Consider the following 26,662-nt stretch of genomic DNA (forward strand, 5'->3'; position numbering starts at 1 on the left):
GTGGGATGTGTGTGGAAAAAATGAAAGTTGTAAGAAGCAGTTGTGTAATGACAGAAGTCAAAGAAAAAAACAGAAGATTTTGGAGTGGTGGGAGCAACTATAAACTTTTTCATTTCATTCAAAACTCCACCCAAATGTGGAGAGGCCCAAGCACAGGAAAAAAAAGAGACATAATCATAACGACGAGAGGGTTACTCTCTACACTACCACACTTTGCTCCCTGCACCACTACATTTTTTTTAAATTTCAAAACTATCCTTTATATTTTAAAATATCCTACACCATCACCTCTTTTCTTCAACGATGTTAACATTTGTTGACGAAAAAATTCTTCAACGGAAATGCCACATCCGTTTAATAGATTTTTATAGAGTATTTTATTTATTATTTAAATAATATTATATAAATTAAATTAATAATAATTATTTTATTAAATAAAATAAAAATTAATTTATAAATAATTAAGTAATAATTTAAAAAAAAATAATATTTATATATTAATTATTATTAAATTATTACTTTTAATTAATCAATTTGGGACTTAAATGACAATAAATGACACTCCTTACCCCAATCAGATAAAACAAGAAGAGAGTTTAAAAGATAGAAAACCATATTTTCTATAATACAACTTAAGAAGAATAAAAAATAAATAAAAAAACATAACCTTAATCCTGATGACTAGAAAATTAAGTAACTAAGGAAGGGAAGAGAATAAGAGATCTTAACTTATAGTCTTCTTCCTCTCCAACAAAATTTAGGTGAAAACGTTAGCCTATTTATGAAATACGAACTTAAATTTAACTAAAAGAAATATTCATTTGCTATTGCATATATACATAGATTACAAAAGAGAGAGAAGGAAAGAGTAAAACAAATATGGTCATGTTTATCCTTACATTAAAGTGTTGACCTCATAAATAATAATAATAAAAATAATAATAATATTAATAATAATGATAAAAAAGGAGTAAGAAAAAATTGTCTCTATGACTTAATGTTTTGAGAGATGAATTTGTATTGAGTTGAGTGTAGTCAATTGCAGTGTTCAGAGAGAAAAGAGACGAGTTTGTTGGTATACAAAGTGATGTGTGGTGGACATAGACTGAGGCATCATCCATCATGCGTCATGCATGATGTATCATCCATCATGCGTCATGCATGATGCATCATCCATCATCCATCATCCATGGAAGTAGCATTGGCATATGGTGGTCTGCGAATGGGGGGCCAATGCCTGCCATTAACGTTTCTTCTTGCAATGATGCATCTACTTTGGTGGATAATGCATTGATATTCATATTATCTGTATCAAACACCTTGCATACAAAACTCACACTATAATATTATCTTCACAGTGTAAATGTAATAATATTCCTTTCACATTCTTCAATCATTGTTGTGTTGAGGACCAAAACAAACTCTCTGAACAACGTCACATATATGTATGTAAGAATGTCTGAACCAACTTTATCTTATACCTCTTCTTTTCCATCCAAATTCTCGTTCATACATATATGTCGGTTTTTCTGTCCTTATGTATCTGTATCCTGCTACACGGATGTTAACTACTCCTTTAGAAATTCTTTCGCATAATAATTTACCAAAAATTAATAATTAAGTATAATGTATCATACGTGTCTCAAAATAATGTATTAGTGCAAAATAATAATAATAAATATATAAACAAAACGTATATTTACCTTTAATTTTTTTAAGGAATTAAAGTATTGAATAAAAATAACAAGGAATATTTCACTTTCAATCTTGCTCATTTTATCAACAATAGCAGCTATAGTTAGATTCTTTAATTATGGCGTTGAAATTTAGTATTTAACATGCATGGAGAAAGACTTTATAGAAAACACCAATTTTTATTATTTATAATATATATATGTTCCTTTATAAATTACTCTAAAATATAATTGTTTTATCTATATATGACACAAATGGTTACTCTTTTTATAAGTTTTTCAATCGATTTTTATTGTTTTATATTTTTTTTATCAAATAAACAGAAAATAATAATTTAAATTATATTTTAAGAAACTCATTTCTTTTATAATCTTTTAATTCTAATATATAATAATAATTCAAGTTATTTTAAAAAAAATAAAAAGTGAATAATACATCTGTTTTCACCAGTATTTTTAAAGAGAATAGTTTTATCGTAGAAGAAATTTTACGGTAAAAGTAATTAAAATAGGTTTGAGTAATGGAACTGATAAATTTGAAAGACAAACATTTCTCCTCCTCGAGAATAATTTCTTATGTTGAATCAATTTTCCATATTTTGTACTACTTTATTACAGGGTTATCGTTTTGTTGTTTTTTCTTCTATCTTTCATTAATTATGAATTAATACACTTTTTGGGATGTGAAAATACATTTGAGAAAGTCTACTCCAAAATAAATGAAACATGTGAAAAGTAATTACGAGGTGTAGAAAGTTGGAACTAATACGAGTTTCTTTAAAATAAAACAGATATCAAAACTTACATTTTTCTTTTCTTTACTATTATAAAATTGTTGAACATATTTTATTTAGTCTGAAATGGACTTTTCCAAATATAAAAGTACATTCCTGGAAGTCCATTTGAAAATGAATACAGGTTATTTAAGAATTTTATTTTATGATGTTTAAAGAAAGTTACCCTTAAACTTATATAGTCAGGCCCAATTTAAACTCTTCATAGAGATTCTACATGTGACACCTCTTTTTCTCTCTTGGCACTCCCCTTCCAGATTTTTTTTTCACCAGAATTACTCTTCATCAAAAGACTATTCCCTTAATACAGTTCAGCAAAAACTCCAAAAAACAATGGAAGATAAAAATCAGGTGTAGGAAATGACGATGGAGGAGATTAAAGTTGCTTTACATCAGCTGTTGCTCAACTCTTCCAACACTCATGGAACAGTTTTTGATTGTCCAATGGCAAAATTGTTCAAATTGCAACAGACTGGGTCTGTATCAGACTACTATATGAAATTCACTTCGTTGGCAAATAGGTCTGAAGGATTGAATGAAGAGGCTATTCTAAATTGTTTTATTATTGGGTTACTGCTTTTAGAACCCATCAAGGTGGTATGAATGGCTCGTAATTCCATTTGGCTTATCAAATGCGCCAGCCACCTTCCAGTGCTCAATGATTCAGATTTTTAATGGTTTTTGAGGAAATTTGTGTTAGTTTTTTTTATGACATTAGTGTAAAGCACTAATTGGAAGGACCATTTGCATCACTTGGAGATAGTTCTGAATATCTTAAAAATGAATCAGCTGTTTACTAAATTCTCAAAATGCACTTTTGGGGTTCACCAATTATGTTATTTGGGCCATACATTGTAAGCAAATGGAGTGGCAATGGACACTGAAAAATTAGAAGCAGTCACCAAGTCGTCTAACTCAACTCCACAAAATCAGTTTTAGGCTGAAGTTTGCACCCACTTATAAACTAAAAATTGGTTTTATCTCTAGTCGATGTGGAACTTCCAACAATAAGTATCTCTCTCCATACACCATGATCCTCCTTACCTAGTCTCCATTTCCATTTAATTAAAAGGCTTTGTTAAAGTTTTTAATATCTCTTATGTCCAACTCCTTTCCTTCTTTGATTTACACATATCCTAACCTAAGCTATATTGTTATCCTCATATCTCCATTCCCAAAGAAAGTTCCTTCTTATTGTTTAATTTCAGCCTAAGTTAAAATCATAAGAAAGTCAAATGTATAATGCTATTATAAGTTTTATAACCTTTTTTTAAGATATTTTGTATAATAATTTTAAGAGTTATTATTATTTGAAACATGATTTCAAATAACAGTATTACAATATAAATTATTTATTATAAATTTCAAATTCAATTTGAAGGTTTAAATTGATTATTTGTTATAAAATTAATATAAAATGCTTCATACAATATGTATTTTTAAATATTAAAATTAAACTTAATACCATTTTTTTTTTATTTTGTTTAATGTGAGACTCAATTTTTTTAGTGGTTAATGTGGTTCTAATTTTCGTAATTTATGTTTAATTTGGTCATTTTTATGACGTCATCTAAATAACTAAGGAGAGATGAATATTATGGGTGACATGTTACTTTGTGATTTTTTAAAATTTTAAAAAAATGTTATTTATTAGTTTTTTTAGTTTTTTTCTTAATTTAAAAAAGTTATCCACGTGTCAAGATAATGAATGTTAAATGTCAAGTCAGTATCAATATCATGTGTCAATGTTAGTGCCACGTGTCAGTATTTTGTATTCAATTTAGTCCCAATTTTTGTTAGTTTTGTTAATTTTATTCAAATTAATCCCAATTTGATAAAATTTGAGCTAATATATACAATGAGTCATATAAATAAATGCATATGGTGGTGAAGGTATATGAATATTTCTCATATAAAAAGGCATGACTTTAGTTCCTCTAAAGTGATATATTCTTTAACTATGTCTAGGAAATTAACAAAAATCTCAAACGAAAAGGAAAAACTTATTTTAATTTATGAATGTGAACCATATCATGCTCAGATCTCAGATACCATTTTATTGGGAACCAAAAATCAATAAATTCACTACCGGAAACATATTAAAACCTAAATAGTCTAGTGGACACAAAACTATACCATACGAGGAAACGTAGAGAAATTAAAAGAAATAAAGATAATTATATATAAACGTTAACACATATAAGAACGAACATACTAACTATAGAAACATAATACTCACTCAAACATGAAAGAAAGAACTAATACATACCTTCATAAACTAATCTTATAATTAGAATCTAATTTCTTAAAAAGATATATATCCATTTATATATTTATTATCACCAATATTTTGAACACATAAATAAAGTGCACATCACATCATGATAAGTCAAACTTCAAGTAATTAATTAAAAATAAGAATAATTATGATAATCAATTCGATAAAAAAGAATATAAAGATGCATCCATAATGAATTTTTTAATTTAAAATATCCCTGGCTTTTTTTAATAAAAGTGAAGTTACAGTAACATGCATGCAGTTGACAACTACACCAAGATGTGTTATTGTTCCTTGTATTATACTTAACCAAAACTATTCCTTCATTGAAACGAAAAGTGCCACAACCATATAATACCAACATGACCCTCCTTCTTTCATCGTATCATCTTCATCTCACTCTCTCTTCACCGAAGATGCAGATCTCAACACGTGCTCATTTGCTTCTCTTCTTCTTCTTCTTCTTGAACTCTCTTGTTCACTCATCACCCTCTGTTCAAGGTCATATGACGTGACGTGTCAATGCATATGTTTAATTCTCGTCTTCTCAACCCTAAATTCCAAGCTCTCATTCATGTTTTGTGTTTCCACTATTTTAGATTTCCAGCCACTACCACCACCACCCACCTCTGGCGGTGATTACGATTACGAGCCTCACCTATCGCCACCGGCGCTTCCGCCTGTGCCTGCTGCTGCTGGTGATAGCGATCCTCTCTCCGGCGAGTCCGTTCCCACGTCGCCGGCGGTGATTGGGAAGCGGCATCATGGATCTCCAGAAGCTCCGGTGAAGGACAACGGCGGCGTGTGGTGGTGTTCGGTGAGGGAGGAAGTGGAGGAGTGTAGATTCTTTGTGAGTGTGATTAACCAACTAACGGGCTACTCATGGAAATGGTTAACTCTCACAAAAACTATATTCTCTTTACTTGTGGATTTAATTTTCTTGCTCACTACTGTTAAAAGGTTTTTAAATTGTGGACTAAAATTAAAATTCAAGTTATGTATTGTTTTTAAAGTAATTAGTATAAGACTTAACAAATTTCTTATATATATAGTAATCTCTAATTAGTTGGTTGATATTGTAAAAATTCTTTACGATACATTTAAATTATGTTTTCTTTTTATTAACTAATAAATACAGAATATAATTAGAAAGTAGTTTAAGAGGATAAGATTTCCATTAGTTTACAATGTAGATTTCTTTCGTGGTATGTAAAAGAAATGAAAATAGTTTATGCTATACTATATATGTGTCCTTTTAAGTAAAGATTACAAATTATAAATTAAAAAATAGAATGAGAGAAAAAAAAAAGTTTTAAATTGTAAACGTGTGTAATTAGATAAACATGTAGATTTTTACAAGTAAAATAATAAATTCATATAAAATTAAAATAAAAAATAATCTAAACTATATATGAGAAATGACGTTTGAGCCAACAACTATCCTATATCTCGTTTTTATCTGGTCACCAAAACATAAAGATAGGATCTTTTTGTGGTTAATTTGTACAAGTCAGTCATAGAAGAAAAATACTAATATATAAGTGCAATAGAGCTTATTATTATGATACTTATTAATATATTATTATTAATTATTTTAAATGTGTGTATATATTAAAAGAGTTGTAAGAGAATATTATTAACTTTTGTTATAAAAATTCTGAAGAGGCAAGACTTTTTAATCCTTATTCAGAAAGACATTATCAAAAATATTTTTTTCTACCGTAATTTTTCTCTAACTTATTTTCAAAGACTAGGTGTGTAACTAATCCAACCTGTAAGTAAAAACAGTATCAAGTTAAATTTTATATCTTACACGCGCTGATTTTGTGAATTTTATAAATGAATTTTTATTATTTCTTATTTTCATGATATTTTTAATTAATATTTCCATTTATTTGATTCGTAATTTTGACTATTTTATATTTCACTAGTGGATGTTTTATTATTAATATTTTTTTTATTTCTTTCTCTTTATTTCATTAGATAATATAATTTTTATTAACCAGTTTTAGATGGATACATTACAGTGTCAAAACATTGAGTATCTACCCATCACAGAACATAATAAACTTAGAAACCTTTTTTTTCATAGTTTATACTTTAAAAGAAAAATAATTTTTGATCTTCACCTAGCAAAATTGACTGTTATCGACAATTTTCCTTTTTAAAAATTTAGCTGATTTTTACTACAATTTTAGTTGCAAGTGCTTATTTTCTTCGTTGGAAACTTGAAGTTGATGGGTACACTCAAAAAAGACTTTTAGTTTGGTCCTACGTCGGATTCTAGCAAATGGATAATTGAAAAAGGAATATGCAACATTTCCAGTGATACGACTCTTATTTCTTATTATGTCCTCCTTAGTGTCCAAAGAGAAAAAGCCCAAGAGTGCATGGTTTCGATTCAGAAAGGAGAAGCAGATTTGGTGAACTTAGAAGCAGGGCTTGCTTATACTGCATTCATCAACCACTCAATGAAAGCCATAGCCAGTGAGATGTACTGTGACCATTCCAAAACCTATGAAGCAGTAGTAGTAGTGAACAGAAGGGCATGTGAGAGCAAAGAAAAGATCAGTTTAATGGATTTCAAAGGCCACAAGTCTTGTCATGGAGGTTACTCCACAGCAGTTGGATGGAACTACCCCATCAATTACATTAAAAATTTAATTAACAGTGCAGAACAAGATGGCAGGAAAATTGCAACTAATTTTTTCTCTGCTATCTGTGCTCCATCAGAGGTTGAAGGTCTTGATATATGCAGTGCATGCAGCAAAGAGAATGAAACCTGCTCTGAAAGGGGTAAATACTCTGGTCATTCAGGAGCTTTTAGGTGCCTAGTAGAGGAATTGGGAGACATTGCTTTTGTCAAGAGTGATACTGTATTGCTCTATTCAATGGAGGGGCCTCATACCCAATTATGGTCAACAAAGTCTGTTAGGGACTTCATGTAAGTATCTTCCCATATGCATGTTTTACATTATACGTGACAGAGAAAATGTGTGTCAAAACATTCGATTGATTAACTGCAGGTATCTTTGTCCGCAAGGAGGGTGCAGAGAAATCAATGGCTATCCTGGAGATTGTTCGTAAGTTATTAACACTCGGTTCATGAGTTGCCTATAAATCCTTGCTTTGATAATGTCAACTTTAGTTTTACCTGCATATTCTATGAGAAAATATGGATTCCAGATAAAGCTTCAAGATACACTATACTCAAGTGAGTTTTTCCTGATTCATAACCAGATTTGGAGCCGTTCCTGCAGATGTGATAATGGCTCATAACTCGATGCCCAACAAGAAGAGAGAGCATATTTTGGAAACATTAACGAATACTAGTTTGGCGGATGCTCTTCATGCCCCCAACAATGTTCGCGGCCACTTATTTAGTCCAAGGTAAAATAGAATATCTTGTCATAAGAACTTCTTTTGCTGGATTAGTACTGTGGTCCCAGCAGGTTTTAGTATTACAGTGTTATACCATGTGAGTTAAACTTGACTTAAAAGTGAAATCCCAAAAGGTTCCTATATGTAGATATCTGGATGAAAACAGTACCTAAGTACAATGATAAAAGGACTGTCTCAAAAATTCAACCCTTTCTATGCAGTACCCAAGGACTAGCCATGATTGAAAAGATCACAAGGCTATATCTGGGGAAATCAGCTTCAATCTCACAGAGCATACAAAAATTGAATTCCCCAGAAACCGGAGCCAACTCATATGAAGCAGATAACGGTTCTGGTAAAGTCTAATTTCAGAATCCATTTGGAGTAATAAATCCTAGATCTATTGCTGCACTAACTTTATTCCAACATATGCCTTAACAGAAGAATCTTCTTCATCTTCTTACATTTGCTGTTCACAAGTAATGACTATGCTCGTACTCCTGATGTCACTGCTGATACTTGGAATACTCACTCCAAAATAGAACAAAAATTGGTATTATTCTATTCATATGCATTACAAATTACTGCAGGTACTATTTTTTTTTTTTTGTGGTAACATTGACAAAAAACTAGCATGACGAGCTCCGAAAAAACAAAAAAGACATGGTTTTATATTTAATTCCTTTACTGTATCTGTAGGTTTCAATAACGAAAAGTAGTACTGTTCACTGAATTCTTACCTTGATATTGGAATTGAGAAAATTTGCCAATTTCAAATGAAAACTATTAACTTTTTCCCATTTAAGTTTATCACCTTGTTCATCGCCAACCCATATGTACAGATATTTGAAAGCATACTGCGGTCTGAAAACCTCAGAATCAATCTAAACCAGTTTTTTACAGTTTAATCAATCTAATGAAGCTTTATACACGAGGTACATAGCAATATATACATATATACGAAAAGTATGAGTAAGAGGAATGTCACCAGTGCTCCATAATTGAGAAAAATGCCCAGGTCCTACAGACAATGTCAGACATGAGCATTGAATTAATAGGACTATATAAATCATAATGCTTAATCATTTTTCTGATTCGCCACTTGTGCAAGTGTGAAATTAATGAGAGCAGATGCTTGTGCGTCTGTTCTGTCCCTGAAAGCAATGGAGATCGAAGATGGAGAGTTCTTAAATTCAATAGAGTAATATGTAAGATAATCTCAACTGTCACTGCCGATAAAAAAATAAAAACTCTCAACAGTCACTACCTTCCCGGAGTTGTATTTCAATTCTCGAGGAAGTGTCCATGCAGTTCTTTACAAAGCAGGGAAATACTTGAATGTAAGTTTGTGGACTTGTTTGAAGAGCCAAATCACCAATAATCCTGTCAGGAAAATATCCACCTCCTGAAATGGTACAACTGACTAACATCATGAACAACTACTTCTTGATTTGTGATGTCTGAGACAAGCTTCACAGAATTATGGAAATCACAAGAAAAGAACAAAGCAAAAGTATATTCACAGCAGCCAGCATTAATCTAAGGAAGTTGAAGAGGCTCGCGTCAACTAATTGAATCGTTTGTCAGTAATGAAATATTATTATAAACTCATCAAATATTTAGAAACCAAATCATTGTAGCTAGCAAAGACTGATCCACCGATTGTACTGAATTCAAACTTAAATTGATTACTTCTTTCTAATAAAATAAAGAAGCAAACAGTAACCAGCATTACCATATATACATACATATAGATCATATTGGTAGAAGACAAAAAACATTTTGAAATTAGGATGGAAGAGATAGAACACAGAACAGTGGAAGTGAATGGCATAAAAATGCATGTAGCAGAGAAAGGAGAAGGTCCTGTGGTGTTGTTCATCCATGGCTTCCCTGAACTTTGGTACTCATGGCGCCACCAGATTCTGTCTCTCAGCGCCAAAGGATACCACGCTGTAGCACCAGACCTCCGTGGCTACGGTGACACCGAGGCACCAGCTTCAATCAGCAGCTACACATGCTTTCACGTAGTGGGTGATTTGGTTGCGCTTATAGACCTTCTGGGTGTCGACCAAGTCTTCCTTGTGGCTCATGACTACGGAGCCATCATAGGTTGGTACCTCTGCATGTTTCGCCCCGATAGAGTCAAGGCCTATGTCTGCCTCAGTGTTCCTTTACTCCACAGAGATCCCAACGTCAGAACCGTCGATGCCATGCGTGCCATGTACGGAGCCGACTACTACATCTGCAGATTTCAGGTTATATATTATTTTCCTTAGGATTTGTCAGATTTTCCTGAAATTTTGGAAGGTTCATGAAAAATATTTGTTTATGTGAAATAAAGGAATGATTTTGTTCGATGGTGACAGAAACCAGGCGAAATGGAGGCTCAGATGGCTGAAGTTGGCACTGAGTATGTTCTGAAAAACAACCTTACAAATCGTACACCTGGTCCTCCAATCTTTCCCAAGGTAGAGTTTGGTACCGGATTCAATCCAGATATGCCTGATACCTTGCCCTCCTGGCTCACACAAGATGATCTTGATTACTTTGCCTCCAAATTCAACAAAACGGGTTTCACTGGAAGCTTGAACTACTACAGAAATTTTGACACGTAAATTCTTGATTTTCCGGCTTGCCAAGGATATTGTTTTCCACTGCTATAAATAATGTTTATTTATCGGGAAACTCGGTCAAAAAGTTGTATGTATATTTTTGCAGAAACTGGGAGCTGACGTCACCATGGACTGGAGCGCAAATCAAGGTTCCGGTAAAATTCATCACCGGAGATTTGGACTCTGTATACACGTCGCTGAACATGGAGGAGTATATCCACGGTGGAGGTTTCAAACAAGATGTGCCAAATTTAGAAGAAGTGATTGTGTTGAGAGGAGTATCTCATTTCAATAATCAAGAAGCTGCCGAGGAAGTCAATGATCACATATACCATTTTATCAACAAGCACGCACATGCAAAAACAACCTGAAACACTGTCGCAGATTCATAGAGCCAAAAGGTCTTCGTAGTTAAGGTTCATGCATTGTATTTCGATATAAACCCACATCCAGTAACCGTTTATGTCCCTTTGTAATACTAAATAAAATTTTCAAGTTTGTCTCTTCAAAAGTAACATGGTACTTTATTTGTTATTTACAGATCACTTAAAATTTACGGGGTATACGAAGTCTTGATGAATGATTGAAAATAGAAAGTGAGAAAAAAAAAGCTGAAACGTTGCATAAATAACGTACGAGGGAAAAAAAAAAGTCAGATTTTCAAGGAGTTAATTCCGTTTAAGCCAATGAATTAATTACTTTTATTAATTGTTATTTATTTCTCAATTTAGTATTTAATAAATATTTTATTAGTAGACTATAGCATGTAAATAAGAAGATTGTTTGATATATATAGTTTGTTTCTTTCAATTGGTACATTTTAGTACTGTGTACCAAGTTTTAGTATACAAAAATATCCTCGTATATTATGGATTCTAAGTTTTAAGGTCTAGGGATTTGAATAATTTTAATTCTCAAAACGAAAAAAAAAAAACTTTCAAACCCTTGCTCACATTCATCATTCTTCTAAACCCTTTCTCTCACTCCAACATTTTTCTCTATGATCCCTACTCTAGTCTCAACTAAAAAAATCAAAAACACTCACGACACCGCAATTTGTTGCTCTGGTTCTGTTCATTCATTTGCTTTTCACTTTAATAACAAAATAATTGATGATGTTGATGTTGATTTTTGATTCGAGGGTTGTGTTATATCTTTTCCCTTCCGATTGTTATTAAATTTCGTTTTAAAATTTAGAAGAAAGATTTGATATTTTGACTAAGTTGTCCGAAAATATTTTCCAGAAGAGAAAAACTGTTATGTGAAAAGGGGATTTCAGAATGAGTAAATTATTGTCCAGAAAATGGATTGGATTTCTAAAGTCAGCTCTTAAAAATAATCCTAAAAACATATTTTTCACTGAAAACAATATTTTGAAATATACTTATTTTGAAATATACTTTTCATCTTAGTGCATATAACCAACTGCATATAACCAACGTTAAAACAACAAAAAAATGAAGCTCTTGCACAATTTAATAAATGATTTAACACGAAGAAATTATTGAAGAGAGTTAAAGTGAAAAACAAATGAACGAATAGAACAAGAACAACAAATTGTGGTGACGCGGGTTGTTGTGTGGGTGAGAGAGAATATGGAGATGACGAAAAATAAATTGGATAAGTGAGGAAGGTGGATTAGGATTAGGCGAATGTTTCTGATTTTTTTAGTTGGACTACACAGAGAAAAGTTGGAGTGAGAGAGATGAAAGAAAAATAATTGAAAGGAGGGATGTGAGTAAAGGTTTAGGAGTTTCTTGTTTTTTTAGTTTTGAGAACGAAAATTATTCAAATATCTTTACACATTGCTAAAATGTACCAACTAAAAAAAGAGTGTTACGCAAGGTAACTAACTCCTCTATATATAATATAATTAAAATATTATAAGCTATTATATTATCATAATATACAAATAAAAATATAGATACGAGGCGTTCTTTTATATATAATTGAAGTAATATAATCGAGAAACTTTTTTATGGAAATATTAATGACATAAAGTTTGGCGAATGTATAAATAGTGACTGAACATAAGATATTGAAAAAGAAGGAGAGCGATGAATGGGCCACACTTTTTCTTGATTCGATCATCCATCATCTACCAAAGTTAAGCCAATCACACATTTCTACTTTCAATCAGGTTTTCATATTCACAAGAGTATTTTGGTCTTCCAATAAATATATTATTGTTGCTCTTTTAATAGCCAAAACATAATACACAATAACAACTAATTGTACAACTTAGACAAAATAATTAAGAAGAAATACGGAAGTAATGCATCAAAAAATAAAATACTTCCATAATGATATTTTATGATAACAAATCTTTCATTATAAAAAAAAATATATTTCATGGACAATCAAAACATATAGATATTTGATTTTACAAAATCTAAGAAGATAATTGAGAAAGCAGAAAATATTTGAAATGGTACAAACTTAATTTAAAGAAGATAATGTTAGAATTAAATGAAGAGTATGGAGCGCACACTTATTTTAAAGATGAAAAGAAATTTGTTTGCATTTGAACTTTTCAACACCTATAAAAAATGTGTGACATATGAGTACATTATCAAAACCTCGTATTATTTTTATTTGTTACTTTATTCATTTACTTTGATAAAGAAGTTAGCGAGATGATGCATCATATATTTGAATTTTTCAACACCTATAAAAAATGTGACATAAAAGTGTATTATCAAAAACTTATATTATTTTTATTTATTGCTTTATTTATTTATCTTGATAAAGAAATTAGCAAGATAATGCATCATATAAGTGAGTTTTAGAAAACAATAGAATTTGTGTTTAAGAAAGAAAAAACATTTCTTTGTGAACTTTTTATGTACGTCCTTCATGTTTCATAATTTATAAATACCATATTAATCACTTGTAATTAGTTACGCTGCTGACATTTATAAAACTAATCACAATCAATCACTTTAATCCATAATAACACAGTCATCCAAACAAATAACAGTACAGAATTATAAAATCAAAATGTCTTAAAGATGTGTATTTATTTACATTATTTTTTGCTCAAGATTCATTTTTTGTTTTTTCATTTTTTGTCTATAATATTATCCGTCCATGCTTACTTTTTTTTGTCTTTTTCTTTTATTTTTCATACAATTTAAAGAGCTGCGAAAGAGAAATAACTATTAGAAAAATGTTTTTTTAATAATTTCTTTTGATAATTTTTTACTTGATTAATTCGTTCAAATATACATATCTATAAAATAGTGACATATCGTAAAAAGGTTATAAAAAAAATTGTTAACGTGTGATGATCTAACTATCCTAACTATTATTTCTCTCTTTTGTTGGTTGACCTTCTTTTAGTTGTTTTCCACGTGAAGTCTAGCGGTGGAACTTTGGCCACTGTCCCCTGCTCTCTGAAAAAACTAACAAATATTAAATATTATATGTATATCATGGGATAAACTTTTTTATAATTAACTTTGCTAAAATATCAATTGAGTATATAATAAACGTATTTATAAAACAAAATTTTAAGGTTTAATGTTAGTAAGTAACTCAATTTTATTATTTTTAATTCAATATGAAAATTTTTAACTAATATTTATATTGTTGGTAAATTTTACATTCTTTAAAAAGTAATTATTATTTTTCCTTTCAAAAGTAATAGTAAACATTCAATGATTTATAATATATATATGCAAGTTATTTATTTTTTGTAATAATAATAATTAATCACTTTAGATTGAGTCAACATTATTTGGAAATTGATTAGATGTATGAATAGGAATGAGTAATCAATAGTATGATGTGCGAAAATGAAAATAAGTAAGATTTTCTGGTTATATAGAAGAATAGTTGAAAAAGATAATGTTTTTAAAATAAGTGAAACACGCTTTGTTTTTTATTTTATTTTCCAGGTATCTCTGTTATGTTTTCTAGCTTGTTCCTCCCAATTTTTTCTTGTTTTTTAATCACACACGTTTTACTTTTATTTTATTTTTATCAATCTATTTCGATCAGAATATATATGTAAATAAAATAAATATCTACTTATAAAAAAATTATTTGAGGCGAAGAGGAAAACGTTAATGCATTTGATTTCTAAGTTAGTCGATGATGTGTGTTATTCGTGATCATCATGGTCTATCATATCGCAACTTTACCTCATAGCCACATAAACACGGCCACACAAGCAACGCCACTGCTGTTTCACTCACCGAGTCACAGCAATCACCACACAACACAAATGCACATTAATTTCAACTTCACTGCCGCCGTTTAGCCCTCTTCCGTCCATGCTGACGGTGCTAGCGCCTCCGCCGCCGTCTCTCTCCATTCGCGCCTCCTTGCCCAGGCGCCCGCAGAGCAAGAAGCACCAGCAGCAAGAAAAGCGAGCATGGGGGGACTTCAGCCACTTCGCTCAGGTGGTTCGCAAGGACGTGGAATTCCTCAAGAGAGGAATCGACAACGGCGTTGCCTGGGCCAACCACACCTTCCGCATTCCACAGGTTGCGAAGAAAATCGACGACGTCGTTTGGCTCCGCCATCTCGAAGATCCTCACTCTCCTCCCTATCCTTCTCCTTCTTGGCCTCAACCTTGGTACCCAGGTTTGCGTCCACATCCCTAATTCCATCTGAATTTCGCGCTTCTGACTCATCGAGTTACTATATTGACGTCTTCAATGACATGACAAGAAAATTCCTATCGCAATCATGTTAATTAAATTAAGTGAAGAGTGTTGTTCTTGGTAATCAGAAATGCAGTTTGTTTGTTTACTGCGTTGATTTGGTCTCTGGTTGTGTTGCAGGACTAACTGCAGTGGACTTGTTCATGTATGATCTCAAGGCTTTGGAAGCGTATGCTTCTTACTTCTATTATCTCTCTAAGGTTTGGTCCAAGCCGCTTCCTGAAGTTTATGATCCTCAGGATGTTGCTCAGTATTTCAGTGTTAGGCCACATGTGGTGACCTTTCGTGTTCTTGAGGTACTGTTTTTTCTTTTTTCTACAGTTTGAATAATTATCGGATTAAGTTATGAAAACTTACTTGCCTTTTAATGTCCCATAATGTTTGTTTTATCGTGTAATAACAGCATTTGTTTGAAGATAATTGCTTGCTTCCTATAAAGTGGTATACTATGATTAGTGAACATGTACTTGCCTAAAGCCTAGAGACCGATTATCTAGTGCAAGTAATAGTTGTCCATTTGCTTTTTTAGTTTCATAAGAATTATACAATATCTAGGATTTGGTACCATTTAACTCTTGCCTTGACTGTTAGTTTTTATTCGGTTTTTTTATCTGAATTGATGTAACATTTGATAATTATTCACTTATTTGATTGAACTCCTATCTGTAAGAAATTATCTTTTAATGATAGGGATATAAGTTTTTAATTTAAAATTTACAATTTGTCATCATTATGTCAAGGATATATGATCATTGCTGAAGATGTGCCATCGGATATCAATTGATTATATAGACAAAGTACAGTTTATAGTGACTTTGGCAGTACACCTTTCTTGAGGAACTTTAAATTAGGTATATTCCATTGAGTTCTTATGACATGAAGAGTATACTCCTAGTATTCCATTCTCAATTCTAATGTCATCAGAGTCTATTCTAGTTATTACGCTGGTCACCTGGGGATGCTGAACACTACAAGTATCATGGTCCAAATATCTAGTTCTGGGTGTGAAGTTGGTTTGTTAAAATCTGGCATTGGTTGTGTATATAGGCAAAATACCCCTTGTGATGACTGTGAAAATCCTTCCCCAGTAAACTAGCTTTTAGGATTAAGTTGAACTTAATATGATTTCAATTCTATTTTCATAAATGAACTTTACAGTAGTAGACACATGAATCAATTAACATCGGTGAGTTACATCCGTCCATGCATCAATGCACAATATATAACTTTAAGTGAAATGTGTTTTTTATTGATTAAATCTTGAAAGTATAAATATATATTACATATTTATTTTTTTCAAATCTTGTAAAGACAACAATAGAAAAAAGTAAGAACATAGTTCCTTATTTCATATATTTTAAAAGTATGTATTATATTATGTCAATTTTGATATACATGAGTTAGATATGAAATAATTTTGGATTCACGTAAAATTTTGTAGATATGATCCATATGATAGAAACTTCTAACTCAGTAGTGGTTTTTTTTTAATATATTCAGTAAAGAATTATTAAATGGTGCAACTGTGTGTAAGTGTTTGACACACTTTGGTGTAAGAAGTTCCTCCTAAATACGCACATGCACATATTCCAATGGGTTTGAAATTGGTTTCGTGTTGCAGTCTTCACTTTTTCTTGAAGTGTTTCCTTATTGACTTATATCTCATTTTGGAAGGTGCTTTTCTCGTTTGCAACTGCTATGATCAGTATTCGAACTTCAGGGTTTAAAAAGTTCCTCCGTCTAGTTCCTGATGAGGATTTGGATGATACATCATCTCAGTATAATTTTGGGATGGTATTGAAGGAAACATTACTTAATCTTGGTCCTACCTTTATAAAAGGTGAGGAGTTTGATCTATAATATGATCATTATATTAAATTCTTGTCATACTTCCATTATTGGGCTTTATATGGATTTTGTATTTCGTATTGCTTTAAATTTTTTGGTGTTGGGGCTTTCACTTCTCTCATGCAGTCACAAGATTATCAATATCCTTGTTACATTCATTTGATTGCTGATGCAGTTGGTCAGTCCCTTTCCACAAGGCCAGATATCATTGGTGTTGAGATGTCCAAGGTTAGATCACAACTGTGTCTGTATTGCCATTCTATCACATTGGTGCTACTGCTAACATTTTGAATGATTGGATTGACAATATGTGTATATATTTTTCAATTGTGTTCTTGTTGCAGGCATTGTCAGAATTGCATGATCAAATTCCTCCTTTTCCTAGGAATGTTGCAATGAAGATTATGGAGGAAGAATTTGGTTGTCCTCTGGAAACATTCTTTAGTTACATTTCTGAGGAGCCTATAGCTGCTGCATCATTTGGTCAGGTACTTTTTCCTATGATAGGGGAGTGCCATTTATGATTAAATGTTACTTATGAGAGTTTAGTTATGTTTTACTTTGAAGTGAGATGATATGTCTTCCTGATTTATTCATTTTTTTACTCTCTAGGTTTACTTTGCCCGTACTACTGATGGCAATAATGTTGCTCTAAAAGTTCAGCGTCCTAATCTGCATCATGTGGTGGTGCGGGATATCTATATCCTTCGCCTTGGGGTTTGTATTTACTATGAATCTCTAGTGTCATTTTAAGTTTCACTTTTATTTATCTATTTATTAAATTCTTATATGAGTGTTTATATTATCCATTTTAGTTGGGGCTGCTGCAAAAGATTGCCAAGAGAAAGAGTGACCCTCGCCTTTATGCTGATGAACTAGGGAAAGGTTTTGTTGGTGAACTTGATTACAAATTAGAGGCTGCGAATGCTTCAAAGTTTCAGGTAATAAATAAAAGACATATCCACTGGAGCTTTGTAATGTTCACATATTAATGAATTCTAGCACTGGTCAATTTAGAGCATTGATGAAATCTGTTATCAGGTTTTAACTTTTAAAATGTAGGTCGGTTTAATCGGTTTGACAAAAATCACTAAACAGTGATCAATGTTTTTGTTCTTTGAATTGACATGGTCTTGCTAAATGCAGGAAGTGCACTCGTCCTTTACTTTCATGTATGTGCCAAAAGTATTTCCACATTTAACTCGAAAGAGAGTTTTGACCATGGAGTGGATGGTTGGTGAAAGTCCAACAGATTTGCTCTCTGTGACTGCTGGAAACACTGTTGGAAATGTCTCTGAATATTCAGAAAGGCAGAAATTAGATGCAAAAAGGCGTCTTCTTGATCTGGTATGTAAACAAAAATGCAATTATCCATTATTTGTCTTCACATTGTGCAAAAGTATTGTATATCTTGGATGTTAAGTAATGTTGATTTGACACTGTTGGCTTTTGGTAGAAACTTAGTGAACTACTGAAGATAATCAATATTTTTCTAATAGAATTACAAGTATGAGTAAAAATGAAACTCTTGGCCTCAAGATACTTTATAGATTCAATTACAAAATAAACAAGGCTTGGGATTGAGGTAGTGGTAAAATTTCTTTATCAATCCTTCGTTAACTTATTTGACCAGTATTACTCATCGGACATTTTTTCATCCATTATAAATGACCGATTCTATGCAAACCTTGCTGTTTGATCTCTGAGACTCTGTGTGTTTACTATATTGAAATTGTCACATTCCGTTATTTTTTAATTTTTCATATTGGTTACAGGTCAGCAAAGGCGTTGAGGCAACATTGGTGCAACTTCTTGAGACAGGCTTATTACATGCTGATCCACATCCTGGTAACTTGCGTTATACTTCATCAGGACAAATAGGGTATTTATTTTTCCTTGCCTATCCAATAGCTTCTGAATAAATTATTATCTACCTTCACAACAAAAGTCTAAAAGGATCTTTTAACTTCTTTGTACGTGATAGTTTTCTGGATTTCGGTTTGCTCTGTCAAATGGAGAAAAGGCATCAATTTGCTATGCTGGCTTCCATAATTCATATAGTAAATGGTGACTGGGAAGCCCTTGTCCGAGCTTTGATTGATATGGATGTTGTTAGGCCGGGGACTAATATCCGACTTGTTACCTTGGTATATCACTTGTATCTCAGGCTTTAGTAATTATATTGCCATTGAATATTTAAACCAAATAAGAACAGCATTCTCATACCCAGTTTTTGGTTATTCTGAAACTTATGCTTACACAATGGCTTCTGAATTTATATTTTATTTTCAGGAATTGGAACACGCATTGGGAGAAGTAGAATTTAAAGAAGGAATTCCTGATGTGAAGTTCAGCAGGGTGAGAGTCATATTTAAGAGGAATAGTAATTGAATTATGTTTGTCTGGTGACTGCATAAACCAAACCACGGTCTGTGACTGTCAAGAAATATGAAAATAATTTTACTATTTTTTGAACTTTAAGGCTGAGTTAACCTTACAAAAACTAACTTACAGGGTTAGGTTTACATTTCTTTATATATTATGATTCAGTTATATCTCTAGTTGACATGATCTTCAACATCTCCTCTTATCAAGAAATGAGTATCTCGAACGTGGGACTAGGAAGAACCCAATAGCGGGTGACATGTTAAGCTCGACAAACTGGACTATGATGTGTTCTTAATGGCTCTGATCCCACTTTATGAAAGTGAAATTTAAACCTAACTCAACCACAAAAATTTAGCTTCTAAGGCGATATATGCACTTATATATTATAATTTGACAATATCTCTAGTTAGTATCTCTAGCAGGGTTAACCTTGACTAAAATAGAATGCATCATCCCCTATTTGAAGCTAACCATAACTGAAGAAAATTACACTTCCAAAACTAAATCAATTGAGTAATATCCATTATCAGAAGCAAACATGTATAGGACATGGGTATACATAAAACTAATCATGTTTTATCATCTATAATGATAATTCAATGGATGGTTTACATTGCAAGCGATTTATTTCAACAGAAATTATGTTATGTGAAATTCAAATCAAATAAACTTGAGTACAATTAATTATTTTGTGCTCTTTACATTGAGAACCACAAGTTCTAAATCTAATTCCAACTTAGGTATAAATACAATCTATGATAGGACTTCCAAGAAATCTTTCAATCTAGCACCATCGAATTGCATAGATATTATAGGGGGTGTCTATAGTTTATAGTGTATTGTTTAAAATAGTTTAAAACTTATAATTTTCTTGCTTTAAACTGTCAAATAATTTAAGCTACAGTTTGCAGCTGTTTGATTAAAATTTAAGCCTTCCTTTCTTGGTTTCACGTCTGGATTTGATACGAAAGATATCAATTGTATATGGCATCAAATATAACTGGTTTATGCCTGATTGCCTTTCCTGCTCTGTTAGAATTAGAAAATGGCTTTAGTAATCTTTTCTGGTTGTTAGTATTGAATATCGTTATATGAAATTCATGCAAAGCACTTCTTACTGCATTTACATTTAAAATCTGGATTTGTCTAAATTTATATCCAGCCAAAGTAATAGTATCCATCTAATTGAACATGTGTTAATAGTTGGTCTTCTATTCTCATTTTTGCTTTTGCTTGTAAACTTCTCAACTTACTGAATTTTCAATCAATTTTCCTCAAGGTTCTGGGAAAGATTTGGACTGTAGCACTCAAATATCATTTTCGTATGCCACCATATTATACACTTGTCTTGCGATCACTAGCTTCCTTGGAAGGTACACTATCAATACGACAACAAATTTCTTTTTGTCTTTCTTATTTAGAGTCTTGCTTAGAAGTTCTGCTTCTATTCATTATGAATCATCAATTCTAGTAATTCAGAATATTTGTTTTGTCTTGAACCAACAATCTCAAAAGCTCAAGTTATTAGGTTAAGGTGCATGAATGTATTTATACTTTATTTCTAACACCCTCTCCCGCAAGAGCCTTTTGGTTCCAAGTGTGGATAATGCACAAGTTCACCTACCATGTGCTAAAATTCAACTTTAAAGGATGAGAGCAACAAGGAATAAAAACTCTAAGCCAATTGATCAAAGGCTTTGATACAGTATTATGAACCATTATGACCAAAATATTATGTAAAGAGTAAAGACACATGAATGGTTCGCCACTATAATGCTGGTTATGTTAAATTTCTATTATTCACTCTACATTATCTTTTAACTCATCATTTTCTTTGAAACAATCTCAGGTTTGGCTATAGCCGCAGATAAAAATTTCAAGACTTTTGAAGCTGCATATCCTTATGTTGTTCGAAAACTTCTCACAGAAAACTCTGCTGCGACAAGGAAAATATTGCATTCGGTAATATAAAAACCTTGAACAGTTAGTTTTGCGTCAATAATCCAAAGAAGTGAATTGTAAACCAAGTCATCGCTTGTTTGTTTTTATTTACTGGCATTAACGCATAGAGAATACATTCTAAGCACTTATCTTGGAAAAAGAATGTAAAGAAATTTAAGATATTTTTATACATAAATCCTGTTCAAACTTTAGCCCCACATGATGTCTTTTTATGTCTCGTCAAACCAGTCATCATAGTTTTGCATATGCAATTATGTGAGCTACTAGGCAGCATCTCTGTCATTCTAATGGCCATTACAATTGTGTACTAAATAAAGTTTCTTCGTAATATATCCTAGACATTATTCATTGGTTTTCCTAAACTCATTTTCCTCCTGTTAAGGTGCTTCTAAACCGAAGGAAGGAGTTCCAGTGGCAAAGGCTTTTCATGTTCTTGAGGGTTGGGGCAACTAGGTATGTCAAAATTCATGCTAGTGTATGCTCTCTGGGAAGTTTTGTATTTTATATATACTTTTTTTAGCTTAGTTTCCAACCTAATATTTATCTTATTTCTAGGATCTGTTGACTTTGTATTTTCAGTTTCATCTACAAACTACGTAGTAAACAGCAAGGCCCTCTTTGATTGAAAAGATTAAACTAAAAATGCCTGTAGTTGTCTAATTCAAATTAAACAGTTGGTGCTATGCAACTGCCGCTCTTTTGTGATCCTTCTTCGAAATTTAGCTGCTTGATGCTGTTAGTGATTTTGCTCTAATGTTCTTCTTTCTATTCCTTTATGCCATTATATATTATGCAAAATAACCACTCCAATTGATTACTTTTTCGTGATGGTAAATAATTTTAACATGAGTTTCATATATGGAATTATCCCAAAGTTTCATATTTTTTGGCAGTCCAACACCCTCAAATTACAAAGTTCTTCTTTACCCTCTAGTTTCTGTGCTGGGTTTTATTTTTTAACACTACACCGTGTGAATGCCATTTGGGTAACGCATATTGGTCAAGGAAACATTTTCTTTAAACCAAGTTAGTTGTAGGAATAGGAGTAAGTAACATAAGCCTAAGCCTTTTGACATAGTTGCCTCAGTATTTGGCTTTATTTTTTTATTTTGGAGCTCATTGGCTCATTGTAATTTTCTAGAAATAGGTAAACTTCTAGGTACAGTAGTTTAGGGATATCGGTTTGGTTGGTGATCACTGAACTAGGAAAGACCTCAATTCAATACTTGTTTTGATATTGCTACTCATCTCAAAGGGATCTTCTGTAATTTGCTATAACGTTGAACTTCACTCACAAACATATGCTAAGAATCAAATTTCTATTATCCCATATTACACTAAAAGATCTACATTACCACTTTTGTACACTTATTATTTTATCGTGAGAGCTCCCATGGATGTCATCTTACACATATTCGTTTCCGATACTTTATAATCTATACTTATCAATAAAGTATCTAATTTATAAATTAATAATACTTTTATAATGGTAATAATTTATAATTTTTATGTTTGACAATACATGTTATTTTAATTTGGATTTACACTAGCAATTACATATTTATCATGATTTTAAGAAATTTGGTATATTTTTCAATATTTATATATTATGGATAGTATCCTATAATTTTCAAATTAAACGTATTGTCGTATTTGATACATCTATCATATTCGTGCATCAGATAACTTTTTATTCCCTTTTGTCATGCACTCAAGCTGATCTTCATAAAGAGATATTAGACTGGCCAGTTTTAGTTAATCTATTACTCAATAATTGTTAATTTTTCTCTGCTATGGATGTAGTGTCTCATACCTGTTACTTTGTCAGGAAAGCCTTGCGACTAGTAGCGTCAAATAGTGAGACGCCCCTTGATCATTTATCAAATAAGGCCACTGACACAATTGATGTTGCGTATTTGGTTTTGAGGCTTTTACCATCCAAAGATGGTGTTGCTATCAGAAGACTTCTCATGACTGCTGTGAGTTCTTATAAGCTTTTCTATCTCAGTTGTTCCAGTTTATTGTCATTGTACCCAGCTCACCAGGTTGCCCAAGCTTCTGGTGAATTCATTGTCAAAAACATTTTGTTGTGCCAAAGGAAACATTTTACTATGACTATATTTTTTATACCGAGTCTTGCGTTATTAGTTTGAGCGTTTGATTACTGCAGTATATTATTGGTGAGCAGGAAAACTGAATATGCTTGTTTGGAAGATTTTCTTTGGTTGGCTGAAATAGTTATTTAATGTATGAAACTTACTTTCCATGGAATGGACAGGATGGAGCTTCACTAATCAAAGCAGTGGTCTCGAAGGAGGGAAAGTATTTTCGCCAAGAATTGTGCAAGATCATGGTTGACGTCGTTTACCAATGGATGATTAAATTATTTGGAGAAGGAATTACAGTTACTCAGTATTCCCAGTTGATATTGGCTAATGGACCTAGCAACAAAGAATCAGGTCTATCCCCTAGATCTTTGCCTACAGATGATTACAATTTCATCTTTAGAGACCGACGACTCCGAGTGATATTCTATAATATTCTAAAATCTGCAAGTAGGGATAAAATATTGATGTTGCGGTTCTTCTGGGCTTCCCTTCTAATAATGGTAACAGCTTCAACTTTGGCCTGCCACCGGCTTGTGGTGTCTCTTTCTGAAGCTTACTTGGCCAAAATATTTGATGCTCCTAAGAGATACGCAGTCAGTGCATGAAATTTTCTTAATATATCTAGTTTTCTCAGCAGAGAGAGATCATTCTACGTATCCAACAATTTTCCAAGAAAAAAAAAAGGTTTATTTCTACGGATGACAGCAAAAGCAATTGTCTTTGTAGCTTTAGTTGGGTATTCTAGATTTGGAGCAAATTTGGTGTCAGGCAGGCCAAATATAGGCATACGATTGCAATGTCTTTTAATTACAGTTTATACACGGGAAACTCTGTACTCTGTACTGATGCTGTTATCAATATCTAGATACCCTACATGTATGTAAAGTTTTTCTTGTAAAGTGTTACGATTTTTCAGAAAATGAAAAATTATTTCAGCTACTAATTTTCTGTGTCACTCCTCTGTACTTATTTTAGTTATATCACGAGTGAAAAGTTATCGGATTAATGATAGTGTGAGAAGGGGAGATGCATCGAGTCATTTAAAGTGCTCCTATAGATGTTAATTTAGAAGCTACTGGAAAAATTAAATGCATATAGCATATGTATCTACGGTAATAAATAATTTTAGAATTAAATATATTTTTATCTTTTAGTTTTTTAAAAGTTAGAATTAGTCATTTTTAAAATTTTGACTTAATTTAATCTCTCCAATTTTAGAAATGTATATATTTAATTTATTTTAACTAAATTTTATTATATCTATTTGACATGTTTTTTAATTAATATTAAAACAAAAATATGTTAAGCAGCATAAATTTAAAATTTATTATAAAACATGTTTAAAATGTTAAATAAGTTTAATGAAATTTGATTAAAATATTAAATTTATGTAATTTTAAAATTAAAAAACTAAATTAGATTAAAATTTTAAAGAGAATTAATTTAAATTTTCATAAAAAAAAAACATATTTAACATATAATTTTACTTAGCCTCTCAATACTTTGGAAAATTGCCTTTTTTTTTTCTCTGGTGGAGTGGACAACTGTATTTGTTATCCACGGTTTTTGTTTATAAAAGCTAAAGTTTGAAAGATTGGATATTTTAGAAGATCAATATATGCATTTTATATTGAAACGTTGATTTATGAATGCAAATTTGCTTTTGTTTTAGCATGCTATAACATGGACGAACACCAATATGGCTATCAACTTGGTTGCTAGATAGTGGGTTAATTACAATTTAATTATTAGTTTCGTACACGTAAAAGAGTTTTTTTGGGAGTAACTAACTATATTTTGCATTCCAAAAAATATTATTCAGAGGAAATGTGGAGGTGGTGAGATCAAATGTAACCTTGAATTTTTATGGAAGACGTGTATGTGTGTGAGATGTATTACTATAAGCATGTGTTCGGTAAAATCCTTTTTAGAGGAAATAACTTTTATCCTTTAAGAACATTTTCTTCAATTAGTTTAATAAAGGATATGTAACACATTTAATAGTAGTAAAAAAAATAATTTTAGTATTTTTTATTTATTTTTTTTTGTGTCAAAAGAAGTTATAAGAAAAAATTGTTTAATTTTACATAACGAAACATTAGCATTGAAAGACAAAAAAAACTACAATGGATTGCTCAGCGGTAAATGATTCTGCTTAAAGAAATTAAAAAAAGTTGTTGACAAATGACCTTTTGTTTTGTTTTCTTCTTTAATTTGGGTTTTATTAGATAAACTAATAGCAATTCCTTTCTTGAACGAAGCAATTACATTCCTTTAAACAACTCACCGTCGTAAGTGTTCTTTTCTTGCAGAGAAAGATATGATGCAGAAAATGCGTAATTTCATGGTTTTCTGTAATGAGTGAATTTTTCACACGTGTGGTACATTAATGAGAAAGCTTTTACGTGTCTTCAAGGAAGAATTTGATGTGCCTTTTGTCTTTAGATCATGATCCATATGAAACATCGTTGAACTATGTACCTAACCGTGAATTGAATCTAAACTTGGTCATTTAATTTCATGAAACATTGTCGACCTAAATCTTTGATGTAAAGATCTAGCTGTCTCGGTTTATTATTTTGAAGATTTGTTATTCAAATAGTAATTTCAATAACATAAAACTTAATTAACTGTCGTTTTGGACATGACATGTACCTAATTAACAGTCACTTTCCCGACCAAGGTACATTCAAAATGGGACGTATTGACCATTTAGCCAGCTTGGCTGTTTCCAGAAACTCTTTAAAACTCAATTATGGAACTAAATATCGTCCTCCTTAGTCCTTAATAAATTTCTTAATTTAGGTGCACTGCAAACATTTTTTTTTTCATGAGTATTTTGTAGTATATTCGATCAAAGTAGTTTTTCTTGTTACTGGGTTAAGGAAATAAAAGTAAAAAACATTACAAAACAAAGTTTTTAT

At 31.6% G+C, this 26,662-nt stretch overlaps 2 protein-coding genes and 1 pseudogene across 2 annotated transcripts; all 3 read left to right on the forward strand.

Annotated features, from left to right (window-relative positions):
* Positions 1-5,185: 5,185 nt before the first annotated feature.
* Positions 5,186-8,995, forward strand: LOC124840361 (uncharacterized). Its single transcript, XM_088096741.1, has 6 exons — positions 5,186-5,657; positions 7,129-7,710; positions 7,793-7,849; positions 8,007-8,156; positions 8,369-8,502; positions 8,589-8,995. The coding sequence occupies exons 1-6, from the start codon at positions 5,341-5,343 to the stop codon at positions 8,687-8,689; spliced, it is 1,341 nt and encodes a 446-aa protein (XP_087952867.1). The 5' UTR covers positions 5,186-5,340; the 3' UTR covers positions 8,690-8,995.
* Positions 8,996-9,886: 891 nt separating this feature from the next.
* Positions 9,887-11,223, forward strand: LOC148194669 (epoxide hydrolase 2-like; annotated as a pseudogene).
* Positions 11,224-14,873: 3,650 nt separating this feature from the next.
* Positions 14,874-24,681, forward strand: LOC124835223 (uncharacterized). Its single transcript, XM_047310128.2, has 16 exons — positions 14,874-15,352; positions 15,553-15,728; positions 17,107-17,272; positions 17,456-17,508; positions 17,625-17,768; positions 17,893-17,997; positions 18,096-18,221; positions 18,427-18,627; positions 19,056-19,162; positions 19,265-19,427; positions 19,573-19,638; positions 20,948-21,041; positions 21,518-21,630; positions 22,013-22,083; positions 23,459-23,609; positions 23,909-24,681. The coding sequence occupies exons 1-16, from the start codon at positions 15,040-15,042 to the stop codon at positions 24,341-24,343; spliced, it is 2,484 nt and encodes an 827-aa protein (XP_047166084.1). The 5' UTR covers positions 14,874-15,039; the 3' UTR covers positions 24,344-24,681.
* The last annotated feature ends 1,981 nt before the right edge of the window (positions 24,682-26,662 follow it).

The sequence above is a fragment of the Vigna umbellata genome, chromosome 8 (assembly GCF_029865625.1).
Source record: "Vigna umbellata cultivar VRB3 chromosome 8, Vumbellata_1.0, whole genome shotgun sequence".
In the NCBI taxonomy this organism is placed as follows: Eukaryota; Viridiplantae; Streptophyta; class Magnoliopsida; order Fabales; family Fabaceae; genus Vigna; species Vigna umbellata.